The sequence below is a fragment of the Thalassophryne amazonica genome, chromosome 8, assembly GCF_902500255.1.
Source record: "Thalassophryne amazonica chromosome 8, fThaAma1.1, whole genome shotgun sequence".
NCBI lineage: Eukaryota > Metazoa > Chordata > Actinopteri > Batrachoidiformes > Batrachoididae > Thalassophryne > Thalassophryne amazonica.
Genome location: NC_047110.1, coordinates 88444868 through 88458146, shown reverse-complemented (window position 1 = coordinate 88458146; position 13279 = coordinate 88444868). Strand labels below are relative to the sequence as shown.

The following is a 13279-nucleotide window of genomic DNA, read 5'->3' as shown; positions in this document are numbered from 1 at the left end:
AGCTTTGTGGGTGTGATGTTTTTAACTCCTTGGATATACAACCCCTGGCAATAATTATGGAATCACCGGCCTCGGAGGATGTTCATTCAGTTGTTTAATTTTGTAGAAAAAAAGCAGATCACAGACATGACACAAAACTAAAGTCATTTCAAATGGCACCTTTCTGGCTTTAAGAAACACTATAAGAAATCAGGAAAAATAATTGCACAACACAAAATGCACAACAAAACAAATGAGGAACGAATGGGAGGAAACTGGAGTCAACGTCTGTGACAGAACTGTAAGAAACTGCCTAAAGGAAATGGGATTTACATACAGAAAAGCTAAACGAAAGCCATCATTAACACCTAAACAGAAAAAAACAAGGTTACAATGGGCTAAGGAAAAACAACCGTGGACTGTGGATGACTGGATGAAAGTCATATTCAGTGATGAATCTCGAATCTGCATTGGGCAAAGTGATGATGCTGGAACTTTTGTTTGGTGCCGTTCCAATGAGATTTATAAAGATGACTGCCTGAAGAGAACATGTAAATTTCCACAGTCATTGATGATATGGGGCTGCATGTCAGGTAAAGGCACTGGGGAGATGGCTGTCATTACACCATCAATTAATGCACAAGTTTACATTGATATTTTGGACACTTTTCTTATCCCATCAATTGAAAGGATGTTTGGTGATGATGAAATCATTTTTCAAGATGATAATGCATCTTGCCATAGAGCAAAAACTGTGAAAACATTCCTTGCAAAAAGACACATAGGGTCAATGTCATGGCCTGCAAATAGTCCGGATCTTAATCCAATTGAAAATCTTTGGTGGAAGTTGAAGAAAATGGTCCATGACAAGGCTCCAACCTCCAAAGCTGATCTGGCAACAGCAATCAGAGAAAGTTGGAGCCAGATTGATGAAGAGTACTGTTTGTCACTCATTAAGTCCATGCCTCAGAGACTGCAAGCTGTTATAAAAGCCAGAGGTGGTGCAACAAAATACTAGTGATGTGTTGGAGCGTTCTTTTGTTTTTCATGATTCCATAATTTTTTCCTCAGAATTGAGTGATTCCATATTTTTTTTTTCCCTCTGTTTGGTCTAAAAAAGTAACCGTTACTGACTGCCACAATTTTTTTTCCCTAATTTCTTATAGTGTTTCTTAAAGCCAGAAAGTTGTCATTTGAAATGACTTTAGTTTGGTGTCATGTCTGTGATCTGCTTTTTTTCTACAAAATTAAACAACTGAATGAACATCCTCCGAGGCCGGTGATTCCATAATTTTTGCCAGGGGTTGTACATAGAGTAGCTGTTCCAGGCAGAACTAGAATGGAAGGTTTTGGAAGTGGGGCAAAACTGGTTAGCACTGTTGCCTCACAGCAAGAAGGTCATGGAATTGATTCCCACCTGTGGCCTTCCTGTGTGAAGTTTGCATGTTCTCCCTGTGTTTGTGTAGGTTCCCTCCGGGTGCTGTGGCTTCCCCCCACATCCAAAGACATGCAAGTCGGGTGGACTGGTCACTTTAAATTGTCAGTTGTTTTGACGAAGTTACTGACAGAATGTTTGTGGACAACATTTCTTGTCTGCTGAACACATGCGTTGTTCTTTAGTGTCACATTCAAGTCACTCCACTGCCCAAAGGCATTTCTAGGGTAAATATTGTCCTATGAAAAATAGGCTGCCCTGCCCCCCCACCCCTTTTGTAACTAGAATATTCATCAAAAGGTAAATGAAGTGACAACAGGATCGTTGCTGCTGACATCACACACAGGTGTATCATGCGATTTCTATGAGCCTCGCAACATATTTCTACCATGTTGGAGTGAAAACAAAAGCGTACCATTGTAAGCTAATCACGTCTCTAGTGTATTCAGCAATACAAAGTTTGTTTCAAACAGATCCAGAAAATGGTTCTGAACTGCGTAACAGTTGTTGGTACCAGTTACGGGGAGGGGTGTTTCCACAGGACTCCAGCTGATGCAGAATGGAGAGAGAAAGCGATAGCTGTAGTTCCACGTGCAAATAGGGAACACAAAAAGACTGGTTACCTGCAAAAACCAGTTGCATATGCAGCTAACATTTTGTTGGTGTGTGATTTTTCATTTATTTACCATCTGTAAATGAATCTTTGATCCGAATAGGATTGAATTTCATAAATACTTATTTTTAATAGTGTTGTATGATTGGTAAGACCAAGTGCTTTCCTATAGACCTGTAGGCTACTGCAGGCCCATACTGTATTTTTCATTGGCTGTTAAAATAATGCATTCATTTTCAATTCATTAATAATTATGCAATCTAAATTAACACATTATGTTGACATATATGACAACAGGAAGTCAATCGAGCGCGACACTTGGTTCAGTGAGCTCCATACAGAGAAGAAACGATGGACACTTCACAATCAACTCTTAATTTTTTTGAGAGTCTTGTGAGATTTTGGATCCAGATGTGTGCGGAGCATGCTGTCTGTACTGGAGCACAATGCTGTTAATCCAGTTATAACTGGTGCCATAAAAGTGCAACTGAAACTATCCACAAGGCTGTTTTTATAGGTTCCCTGAATATGCAACTGTATTTCTTAGTCAGACTTTTTACCATTACTGCATCGACAGCAGACAGTGATGAACATGCACCAAGCTGTCCCAACCCAGTTTGTGGTGGCATTTAATATATATAATATATATTACAGTTCCTACAAATGTATGAATTTTTTCACAAGAGATGGAGAGTATTTTAAAGTTTTATTGTCCAAAAGCATTTTTAAATTGATGAATGTTTAGACACCGTGATCAGTAATTGATGATCAAGGTTGCTCACTGGCACAAAACCTGAAATTTTGCTTACATCACTTCACATGGCCACTCAAATGGAAGTGCACCTCATCGCTGAAGAGAAGACATTCCAAAATTTGAGGGTTGTTCTCAATACACTGGCTTACTGTCTGGCCAAACCCGTAGTGTTCAGTCTTGTTGGCTTGAGTTTGCTCTTGACGAATCTGCACTTTAAGGGAAACATTTTCAAATCATTTTGGATAATTCGGCGCACAGATCTGCTGGAAATACCCACTTGCTGTGACACTTGCTGTGGACTTGCGGGGCGACTCTTCCAACTGGTCGCCATCGTCTTAAATATGAGCTGGTGTCCTCGCTGTGAACTTTGGGCCACAATGGCATTTATTATTGTTAACCACACTTTCAGTGTTTTCTAAACTTTTCTACCAAATGTGTGATCGTATGGCGATGGGGAATTTTATTTCCAGGATATTCACATCGAAATTGCCTCTGAACAAGACTAGGTGACTCTGTTGCAAAATACAGTTCCACAATCTTTGTCCTCTCCTCCACCGAATAATGCTCATAGTGGTCCATCTTGATATCAAATAAAACTTACGGGTCTGCTCTGTAACTCACCTGAAAAAGAAAAATAAACAATTATTTCTGTATAAAATATGAGTCTACCGTTGTCCCTCTTTTTGTGCCCCACCGTGTGTGTATAATATATATATATATATATATATATATATATATATATATATATTATACACACACACACACACAGTAGTGTTCAGAATAATAGTAGTGCTACGTGACTAAAAAGATTAATCCAGGTTTTGAGTATATTTCTTATTGTTACATGGGAAACAAGGTACCAGTAGATTCTCACAAATCCAAAAAGACCAAGCCTTCATGATATGCACACTCTTAAGGCTATGAAATTGGGCTATTAGTAAAAAAAAGTAGAAAAGGGGGTGTTCACAATAATAGTAGCATCTGCTGTTGATGCTACAAACTCAAAACTATTATGTTCAGACTGCTTTTTTAGCAATCCTGTGAATCACTAAACTAGTATTTAGTTGTATAACCACAGTTTTTCATGATTTCTTCACATCTGCGAGGCATTAATTTTGTTGGTTTGGAACCAAGATTTTGCTTGTTTACTAGTGTGCTTGGGGTCATTGTCTTGTTGAAACACCCATTTCAAGGGCATGTCCTCCTCAGCATAAGGCAACATGACCTCTTCAAGTATTTTGACATATCCAAACCGATCCATGATACCTGGTATGCGATATATAGGCCCAACACCATAGTAGAAGAAACATGCCCATATCATGATGCTTGCACCACCATGTTTCACCGTCTTCACTGTGGCTTGAATTCAGAGTTTGGGGGTTGTCTCACAAACTGTCTGCAGCCCTTGGACCCAAAAAGAAGAGTGTGCATATCATGAATGCTTGGTCTTGTTGGATTTGTGAGAATCTACTGGTACCTTGTTTCCCATGTAACAATAAGAAATATACTCAAAACCTGGATTAATCTTTTTAGTCACATAGTACTACTATTATTCTGAACACTACTATATATATATATATATATATATATATATATATATATATATATATATATATATATATATATATATATATATATATATATATATATATATATATATATATATATAAACTTAACGTGGGTTTTCTTCGGTGGGGAAGCTCATGATGTGTATATTTTACCAGTCAAACACAACACGGGTGAGCTGTTCCTGAACTGTTGAGCTGCTGCTGCAATGCATTATGGGAGTTAGGGGTTTGGTGTTTTTTAATTATTGTTATTGTAGCACATGTTGGTTTAAGCAGTGCTGTTATAGAAGAGTTGTGTTGTGACCATGAGTAAAAAGTGCCTTGCGTTTGATGTCTTCTGCCATCGTCTGTGCTGTTGTGTGTGTGAAAAGTAAATGTCACTTCTTTTCGGCAGCCGACCTAGACAGCCTGCCCCTCCACCTCTGCTGGGACAGGGCTGAGGTAGGCATCCTTACTGTTTAAGACACACAACGCACAGGAACTAACATGTACGTATGATTTTAGGGTTTACAAATGTTTTTTTGCTGTTAAGCTTTACTCACTATGCCAGAAAAAAAAAAAAAAAAAGGTTAGCGGCTTGAAAGTTACCGGAAGCTAATTGGTCCGCTGATGGTTTTCAAAGTTAGCTGAAATCCGCTAATGGAAAAGTTAGTTTAGCTAATTATTGGTTAGCGGAACTCTATCTTTCAATCTATCTATTTATCTATTAATCTAACCTATAGTGGAGATATGTAGCAATTTGAAATCCAGATTGAAATATGTTCCTACTGGCTTGATTAGTAGGCAGTCCCCTTTGGCTGACCTGGTGGACTGTCCATTGTGTATTACTCGTACAGGTCTGAATCCTGCTACCACCGCCAATTTGTAACTTAGTAGTGACATGGCTTTCGATGGGATTCGAACACCAGATTCCTCGCCCAGGAGGCCATTGCTCTACCAGGTTAGCCATACAGGAATCCCCACTTGCCAAACTACTAGGAACATATTTCAATTCAGATTTCACCATTCTACATACATACAACAGATTAGTACTAACACTAGCCGTGAGTAGTTCTACGCACCTTCACTCTTATGAGAATGCTGGTCATGGTACTTTTCCAAGGCTGGTTCAAATCCAGAAAATAAATAATCCAGGTTATTTTACACTTTCAGGATTTGTTTTGTATACAGTGGTCCCTCGTTTATCGCGGGAGTTACGTTCTAAAAATAACCCGCGATAGGTGAAATCCGAGAAGTAGTCAGCATTATTTTTTAAAATTATTATAGATGTTTTAAGGCTGTAAAACCCCTCACTACACACTTTATACACTTTTCTCAAACAGGCATTAACATTTTCTCACTTTTCTCTCGTGTGTAAACACTCTAAGTTCAAACCTTAGTAGAAAAATAAGACCAGTATTATAGAATGAAACCAAAGATCAAAACCTGTTTTCAGGCCCAAACGTTTATTTGAGAAATAAAAATAGAACGTTTTCCTATAAATAATTATGATGGCTTTTAGAACTAACAAATTTAATTGTACCGATCAACCTACGAGGTTGGACACATAAGAAATTATTAATAGTGACTCACCAGTATTTCACAGTTCCTCTGATCGCGCCTCTTCGTCGTGGCGATGCTCCGCAGCGTGTTTTTCCACTGAGTGACACCTCAGTGCAGGTGTCTTTTTCCGAGTGAAGAACACAGTTATGGGTAGTTGTTGGCGCTCTTTTTTCTTCTGGGCGAGAAGATTCTTATAAACAGACACGCAGAACACAATGCGCGTTTTCGCTCACTGCCTCCGGTGTTACCATTGCGGGACGGATGCGGGACCCGCAAAGAATCCAAGTCATTAAAAAGATACAAACTTCTCTCAGTGGCCACGGAGCTCTGCGGCTGCGATTACCGAGACCATGCAGCGCTGCAGATTTTTCCACAAGAATTCTATCCTTGCGGGCGCTGGAGCGCTCTGCATCAAAACAGTGAGCGTAGTCTCTGGACCTGTTGCCAGATTTTGGCCGAAACTCCGCACAGCAGACAGTGGGGCGGTGTGAGTGGCCCGCCGCAGCGCTTACGAGCCCGCAGACTCGGTAAGCGCATCGGAGGCAGTGAGAGCAATCGCGGTGATGCCGACCAGCCTGTCTGATGAGGACGCAGAACACAGTGCACTGTTAAAAAAAAAAAAAAGCATGCAAAATTGCACAAAAAAAAAAAAACATCTGCGCAACTGCGAGGCCGTGAAAGGTGAACCGTGATATAGCGAGGGACCACTGTATGCAGAACTGTTGATCAGGTCATTATGAATGTCCTAGTACTTCATATTGGGAAGTTCCTTAGACTTGCTTGGACACGGCTTGAATGGGCCAGTCGGCAGCAAGTATGCATCATGGTGCAAGCCTGAAATCAGGTTTATCCCAGTACCAATGCTTGTGTGTAGTATTGAGCCAGTAGGTATGCACGGACAGTCAGTTATGCAACTGTGAATTGAGACTGGATGTGGATTTGGAATTGAAGCACAGATAATGCTCCCAACCCTGTTAGGATTTAAGGGTGTTTATGAGCAGAAATGGAATGTCACTCATAACAATCTGTTCATTAATGTATCAGAAGTTACAACAATGAATCAATGTGTTTTCATAAGCTTAGAATGAGCCCCTCATACCTACATGGGAACGGGTCCCCTCATGGACGCTGCTGTCATGTTGATACAGTTGCTCAAAGGGGACCAGTTATGGCATAATACAATCTGTAACATCTCTAAGATGGCATTTAGTCCAACAGACTGTAGCTTTAAGATGTATGCTTGTAGGATATTTTACCTTCAGTATATAAGGATTTAATTTGTTGCAATTTCTTGCAGATGCAGGTGTGGGACACGGCAGGACAAGAGCGTTTTCGTACCATAACTCAGAGTTACTACCGCAGTGCCCATGGTGCAATGGTGGCTTATGACATTACACGGCGCAACACATTTGAATCTGTTCCCCACTGGATCAGGGAGGTTGAGCAGTACGGTGCTGCCAGCGTGCTACTGATACTTATTGGTAAGTAGAATTAAATAAAGCTCAGTTTTATGCAGGCCTGACTTCATGTCGTAATAGACAGTAACTTGTCTGTCCTATTTGGAACATCACTATCAGTGGGATGACTGATGGAAACACCATCTGCTCAACAGGACCAGATGAATCATTCAGTGTGGATCATACACCCCCCTCTTAATGTTTCTGGACTGTGTGTGTCATCTGATGCAGAGGCTAACATTTTGGTTGGAATTGGCACTGGGGTATGTCCTAATTTTTGGTTACTGGCCTGGCATTGGCAACATCATATCCAGGATTTTTCCAAATAGAGATGCCAAAAAAATATCCCCCGCCATAGGTTGCCTCCCCAGATGGAGAGTAACACAGGGTTTGTCCAGACATAATTCACCAAGTCAGTGGCCCACTGTATGTTAAACCTGTTCACATGTAAATGTCCACCACTCAAGGTTACACTGCACTCCTCGCCTGATATGTTAAGGAGCCAAAGCGCATATCTGTTATCCCGGCAGGGCGATGTTCTTTTGATTGTTTCCAAAAATGTCTCTGTAATGTGTATGCAAACTCTGATCACTCACTGCAATGGGCCAAGTGCAGACAACCATCTGCACCTGCTGTTTACGTAGTCAGCTGGCCCGGCCCTTTGTGTTTCACTACCAAGCCCCCTGTGGGGTAAGAAGCCGGGCCGAGCCCTATGTAAGTTGTGTGTCTGGAAAGTTTTCAGTTTTTTTTTTTTTTTACTTTTGTGTAAATAACGTACACACCATGCGTGTCAGACTATAGAAATAGTCTCTCTTCATGTTGTCCGACTCAATTTCTACATGTTAAGTCTTAAAAGCTTTTTTTTTTTCCCCAAACTGGCTGTTTCAGAAAGCAGGTTTAATGAAAACTCAGATTCTTAACCCTGAAATGGGGGAACCTCTTGAGTTTTCTGTTAGTTACATAATCAAACACAAAAAAGAGTAACAGACTAACCCTAACTCAAGCCCGTTTTAGAAAGGGCAGTCTATTAAACTCAGTCACTTACTATGGTAAGGTACACAGCTGTTTCATTTCCTCATTCATTCATCTACATCATCCTGTGAAGATGAGTACTGGGTGACTCTTAGACTACGGGCACTTATTATGTCCTTTGATCATATTGTATGAAAAACAGAAAAAAAGGGAGATTTCACACTTTTATAGTTATCTTTACAATGAAAGTGTTAAGAAATTTGTTCTAGTAGTCTATGATGACTTTTTCACCTTTTTTCAGCATCATTATATGCAAATATTGCCGTTTTGTGCTTGTCCCACACCCAGACTTTTGATCTTCAATGATAAAAATGAATGGTAAAGAAACGTTTTTTCTAATGTTTTAAAATATCTCTGAATAAAATATCAGTAAAATAATCAAAACATAATTGGGTTATTCAATGTCATACAACTGTTGTGATTTTTTTAAACAAAATGTAGTTGTCCCACACTATTGCCGTAATTTCCACCACAACACTGTAATGTCCCTTTAAACAGTTTGTATGAAAGATTGTTTGGGTAGTTTCTATGGAGATAAACAGTGACATCAGAGCACATGTATATAGCACCAAATCACAACAAACAGTTGCCCCAAGGTGCTTTATGGGTGATTCTTTAATTACGGGCACTATTGTCCTTGTAAATGTAATTTCCACCACACCATTGTCTTACAATATAAAGCACCTTGGGGCAACTGTTTGTTGTGATTTGGCGCTATATACATGTGCTCTGATGTCACTGTTTATCTCCATAGAAACTACCCAAACAATCTTTCATACAAACTGTTTAAAGGGACATTACAGTGTTGTGGTGGAAATTACGGCAATAGTGTGGGACAACTACATTTTGTTTAAAAAAAAAAAAAAATCACAACAGTTGTATGACACTGATTACCCCAATTATGTTTTGATTATTTTACTGATATTTTATTGAGATATTTTAAAACATTAGAAAAAACGTTTCTTTACCATTCATTTTTATCATTGAAGATCAAAAGCCTGGGTGTGGGACAAGCACAAAACGGCAATATTTGCATATAATGATGCTGAAAAAAGGTGAAAAAGTCATCATAGACTACTAGAACAAATTTCTTAACACTTTCATTGTAAAGATAACTATAAAAGTGTGAAATCTCCCTTTTTTTCTGTTTTTCATACAATATGATCAAAGGACATAAGTGCCCGTAGTCTAAGAGTCACCCTTATATTGTAAGGAAATGGTGTGGTGGAAATTACAAGGCCAATAGTGCCCGTAATTAAAGAATCAGCCTATTATGTTTTAATACTTCCCCTCTTATTTCACTTTGTTCTCCTCCTGACTCATCTGTTCTTGGTCTGTGATCCTGGTGCTGCCTGTCATATGGTTGTGTGACTTTGACGCCAACCAGTGTACTTGGTTTCTTGGAGGTTCCTTGGGTACCGCTGGAATGACTTGTATCAAAGGAGCAGTTACTAAGAGAGACTAAGATGAGGAGTATCACTTGCATTGTGTAGGAGCGTCAGCTTAGACATTTTCGCCATGTGGCCTGTTTCTCTGTGCATGATCCAGCACGCAAGTGCCCGAGTGTTGAGGACCCCAGCAGCTAGACAAGGCCAAGGGGATGCTCACATTTCACCTGGCTCCAGCAGATATGTGGCCAAAGAAATGATCACCCCACTGAGTCTGGTCTACTTGAGGTGTCTTCCTTGACTAAAAAACAAAACAACAAAGTCACACCTGATGGAGTTTTCCTTCACACCGTGTGCAGTGTGTTTGTTGTGGGGTGGGTAAGATTTAAACCTTGCTCGTGTGTATCGCCTTGGGATGACATATTGTGATTTGAACTGAATTGATTGGCAATAATCATGGCGCTTTTCTGTATCACTGACCTGCAGTGTTCATTTTGATATGTTAGCGGATTGTGATGATAAGCTTTGCTGTAATGACTTGTTAGCGGTGTAGTTTTGCTCCGTCAACATTTGATCTTCTGCTCTTAAATGCAGGTAACAAGTCAGACCTCCACACACAGAGGCAGGTGTTGTTTGAGGACGCGTGTACTCTGGCAGAAAACAGAGGCGTGCTGGCTGCTCTGGAAACCTCAGCCAAGGAGGCTCAGAACGTAGAGGCGGCCTTCGTCCTCATGGCCCGGGAGCTGCTCGCACGAAACGGCATGACCATCATAGATGAGGTCTTGCAGGACTCTCCTCAGTTCATGTTGAGTAACAACTCCCACACAATCCATGGAGGTGGCTCCTCAGAGAAACAATGCGGGTGCTGATGGGACACTGATGTCATTCAAGACTCCTTTGAGAAACAAAAGGGAAAAAAGTGACGCCAACTTGCACTGTGGATGTGTATTTTGAATGTGTGTCCTGTATTGGAAGCCATTACTGGTGGTGGTGTGAATTTGAGTATTTATACAGTTCATAAGGTACGCCTTCAAAATTGTTCAAAGCCTAAAATCTCCAAATACCACTTTTTTTTTTAGCCCCAGTGCATGAAATGATGTATATCCACAGTCATGATTTCAAAACTGTTTAAACTTGACATTTTACACTTGAACAATTATTCTGATACATCTAGGTTTGAAACATTTATTTATGAAGCATATTCCCTATAACCTCCCATTAATTCATTATAAACTACAGCTTCATTACAGTTGTACCAACAGTTTGTTTCATCCTTTTCATGTGGCTTATACTGCACATTATTGCACATTTTGCCAATTGCGTTAAATTGAGCATTTTACCCTACAAATGCCGTATATACAAAAACAACCACTCCACAGAAAGATGACACTTTTTCATTTCTGCAGAAATGCAAACTCACATTTTCAATAGAAGGATCGTACTCAAGATCGCAGATAAAAATTAAAACTAATTAAATACTACACTGAGCCTAAGTGAATAAATCTCTTCAGCATCTGTGGTTAGACATTCCTCCCAGATTAGAATTAATCACTTTAAACATTACAGCAATGAAATCGAACAGTAGAATGGGTCTAAAATTGGGTACTGCATATTGGGAAGGCAATATGATGCAGTTCGCCATTGTGCAGACTTGAGCACCTTTTTGTGTATTGTGTGTTTGTCATATACCCGCAGATGTCTCTTAATGAGGCAGAAATGCTGGTTCCCGCATCATTCAGAATCTTACCAATTTTATAGGTACAGTATACCTATTTTATAGTAGAATAACATCTCATTTCTACGGTGGCTGGGAAGCGCAAAAACACTTTTTCAAGAGGCAGAACACTTTTACATGAAATCCCGAAACAAATTTACGAATGACAGATTCTGACAGAAGGGCAATGTACCAAATGACAGACGTTTCCCTTCCGTCAGAATCTGGCATTTATAAATTTGTTTCGGGACTTTGTAAATTTGTTTTGCAACTTCTTCTACAACCCCTGGCAAAAATTATGGAATCACCAGCCTCGGAGGATGTTCATTCAGTTCAATTTTGTAGAAAAAAAAGCAGATCACAGACATGACACAAAACTAAAGTCATTTCAAATGGCAACTTTCTGGCTTTAAGAAACACTATAAGAAATCAAGAAAAAAAAATTGTGGCAGTCAGTAAAGGTTACTTTTTTAGACCAAGCAGAAGGAAAAAAAATATGGAATCACTCAATTCTGAGGAATAAATTATGGAATCACCCTGTAAATTTTCATCCCCAAAACTAACACCTGCATCAAATCAGATCTGCTCATTAGTCTGCATCTAAAAAGGAGTGATCACACCTCGGAGAGCTGTTGCACCAAGTGGACTGACATGAATCATGGCTCCAACATGAGAGATGTCAATTGAACCAAAGGAGAGGATTATCAAACTCTTAAAAGAAGGTAAATCATCACGCAATGTTGCAAAAGATGTTGGTTGTTCACAGTCAACTGTGTCTAAACTCTGGACCAAATACAAACAATATGGGAAGGTTGTTAAAGGCAAACATACTGGTAGACCAAGGAAGACATCAAAGCGTCAAGACAGAAAACTTAAAGCAATATGTCTCAAAAATCGAAAATGCACAACAAAACAAATGAGGAACGAATGGGAGGAAACTGGAGTCAACGTCTGTGACTGAACTGTAAGAAACTGCCTAAAGGAAATGGGATTTACATACAGAAAAGCTGAACGAAAGCCATCATTAACACCTAAACAGAAAAAAAACAAGGTTACAATGGGCTAAGGAAAAGCAATCGTGGACTGTGGATGAAAGTCATATTCAGTGATGAATCTCAAATCTGCATTGGGCAAGGTGATGATGCTGGAACTTTTGTTTGGTGCCGTTCTAATGAGATTTATAAAGATGACTGCCTGAAGAGAACATGTAAATTTCCACAGTCATTGATGATATGGGGCTGCATGTCAGGTAAAGGCACTGGGGAGATGGCTGTCATTACATCATCAATAAATGCACAAGTTTACATTGATATTTTGGACACTTTTCTTATCCCATCAATTGAAAGGATGTTTGGGGATGATGAAATCATTTTTCAAGATGATAATGCATCTTGCCATAGAGCAAAAACTGTGAAAACATTCCTTGCAAAAAGACACATAGGGTCAATGTCATGGCCTGCAAATAGTCCGGATCGTAATCCAATTGAAAATCTTTGGTGGAAGTTGAAGAAAATGGTACAAGGCTCCAACCTGCAAAGCTGATCTGGCAACAGCAATCAGAGAAAGTTGGAGCCAGATTGATGAAGAGTACTGTTTGTCACTCATTAAGGCCATGCCTCAGAGACTGCAAGCTGTTACAAAAGCCAGAGGTGGTGCAACAAAATACTCGTGATGTGTTGGAGCGTTCTTTTGTTTTTCATGATTCCATAATTTTTTCCTCAGAATTGAGTGATTCCATATTTTTTTCCCTCTGCTTGGTCTAAAAAAGTAACCATTACTGACTGCCACAATTTTTTT

At 39.6% G+C, this 13279-nt stretch overlaps 1 protein-coding gene across 1 annotated transcript; it reads left to right on the top strand.

Annotated features, from left to right (window-relative positions):
* The first annotated feature begins 6760 nt into the window (after positions 1–6760).
* LOC117516051 (ras-related protein Rab-19) lies at positions 6761–11577 on the top strand. The gene is made up of 2 exons (XM_034176922.1): positions 6761–7372; positions 10363–11577. The coding sequence occupies exons 1-2, from the start codon at positions 7189–7191 to the stop codon at positions 10635–10637; spliced, it is 459 nt and encodes a 152-aa protein (XP_034032813.1). The 5' UTR covers positions 6761–7188; the 3' UTR covers positions 10638–11577.
* Positions 11578–13279: the final 1702 nt, after the last annotated feature.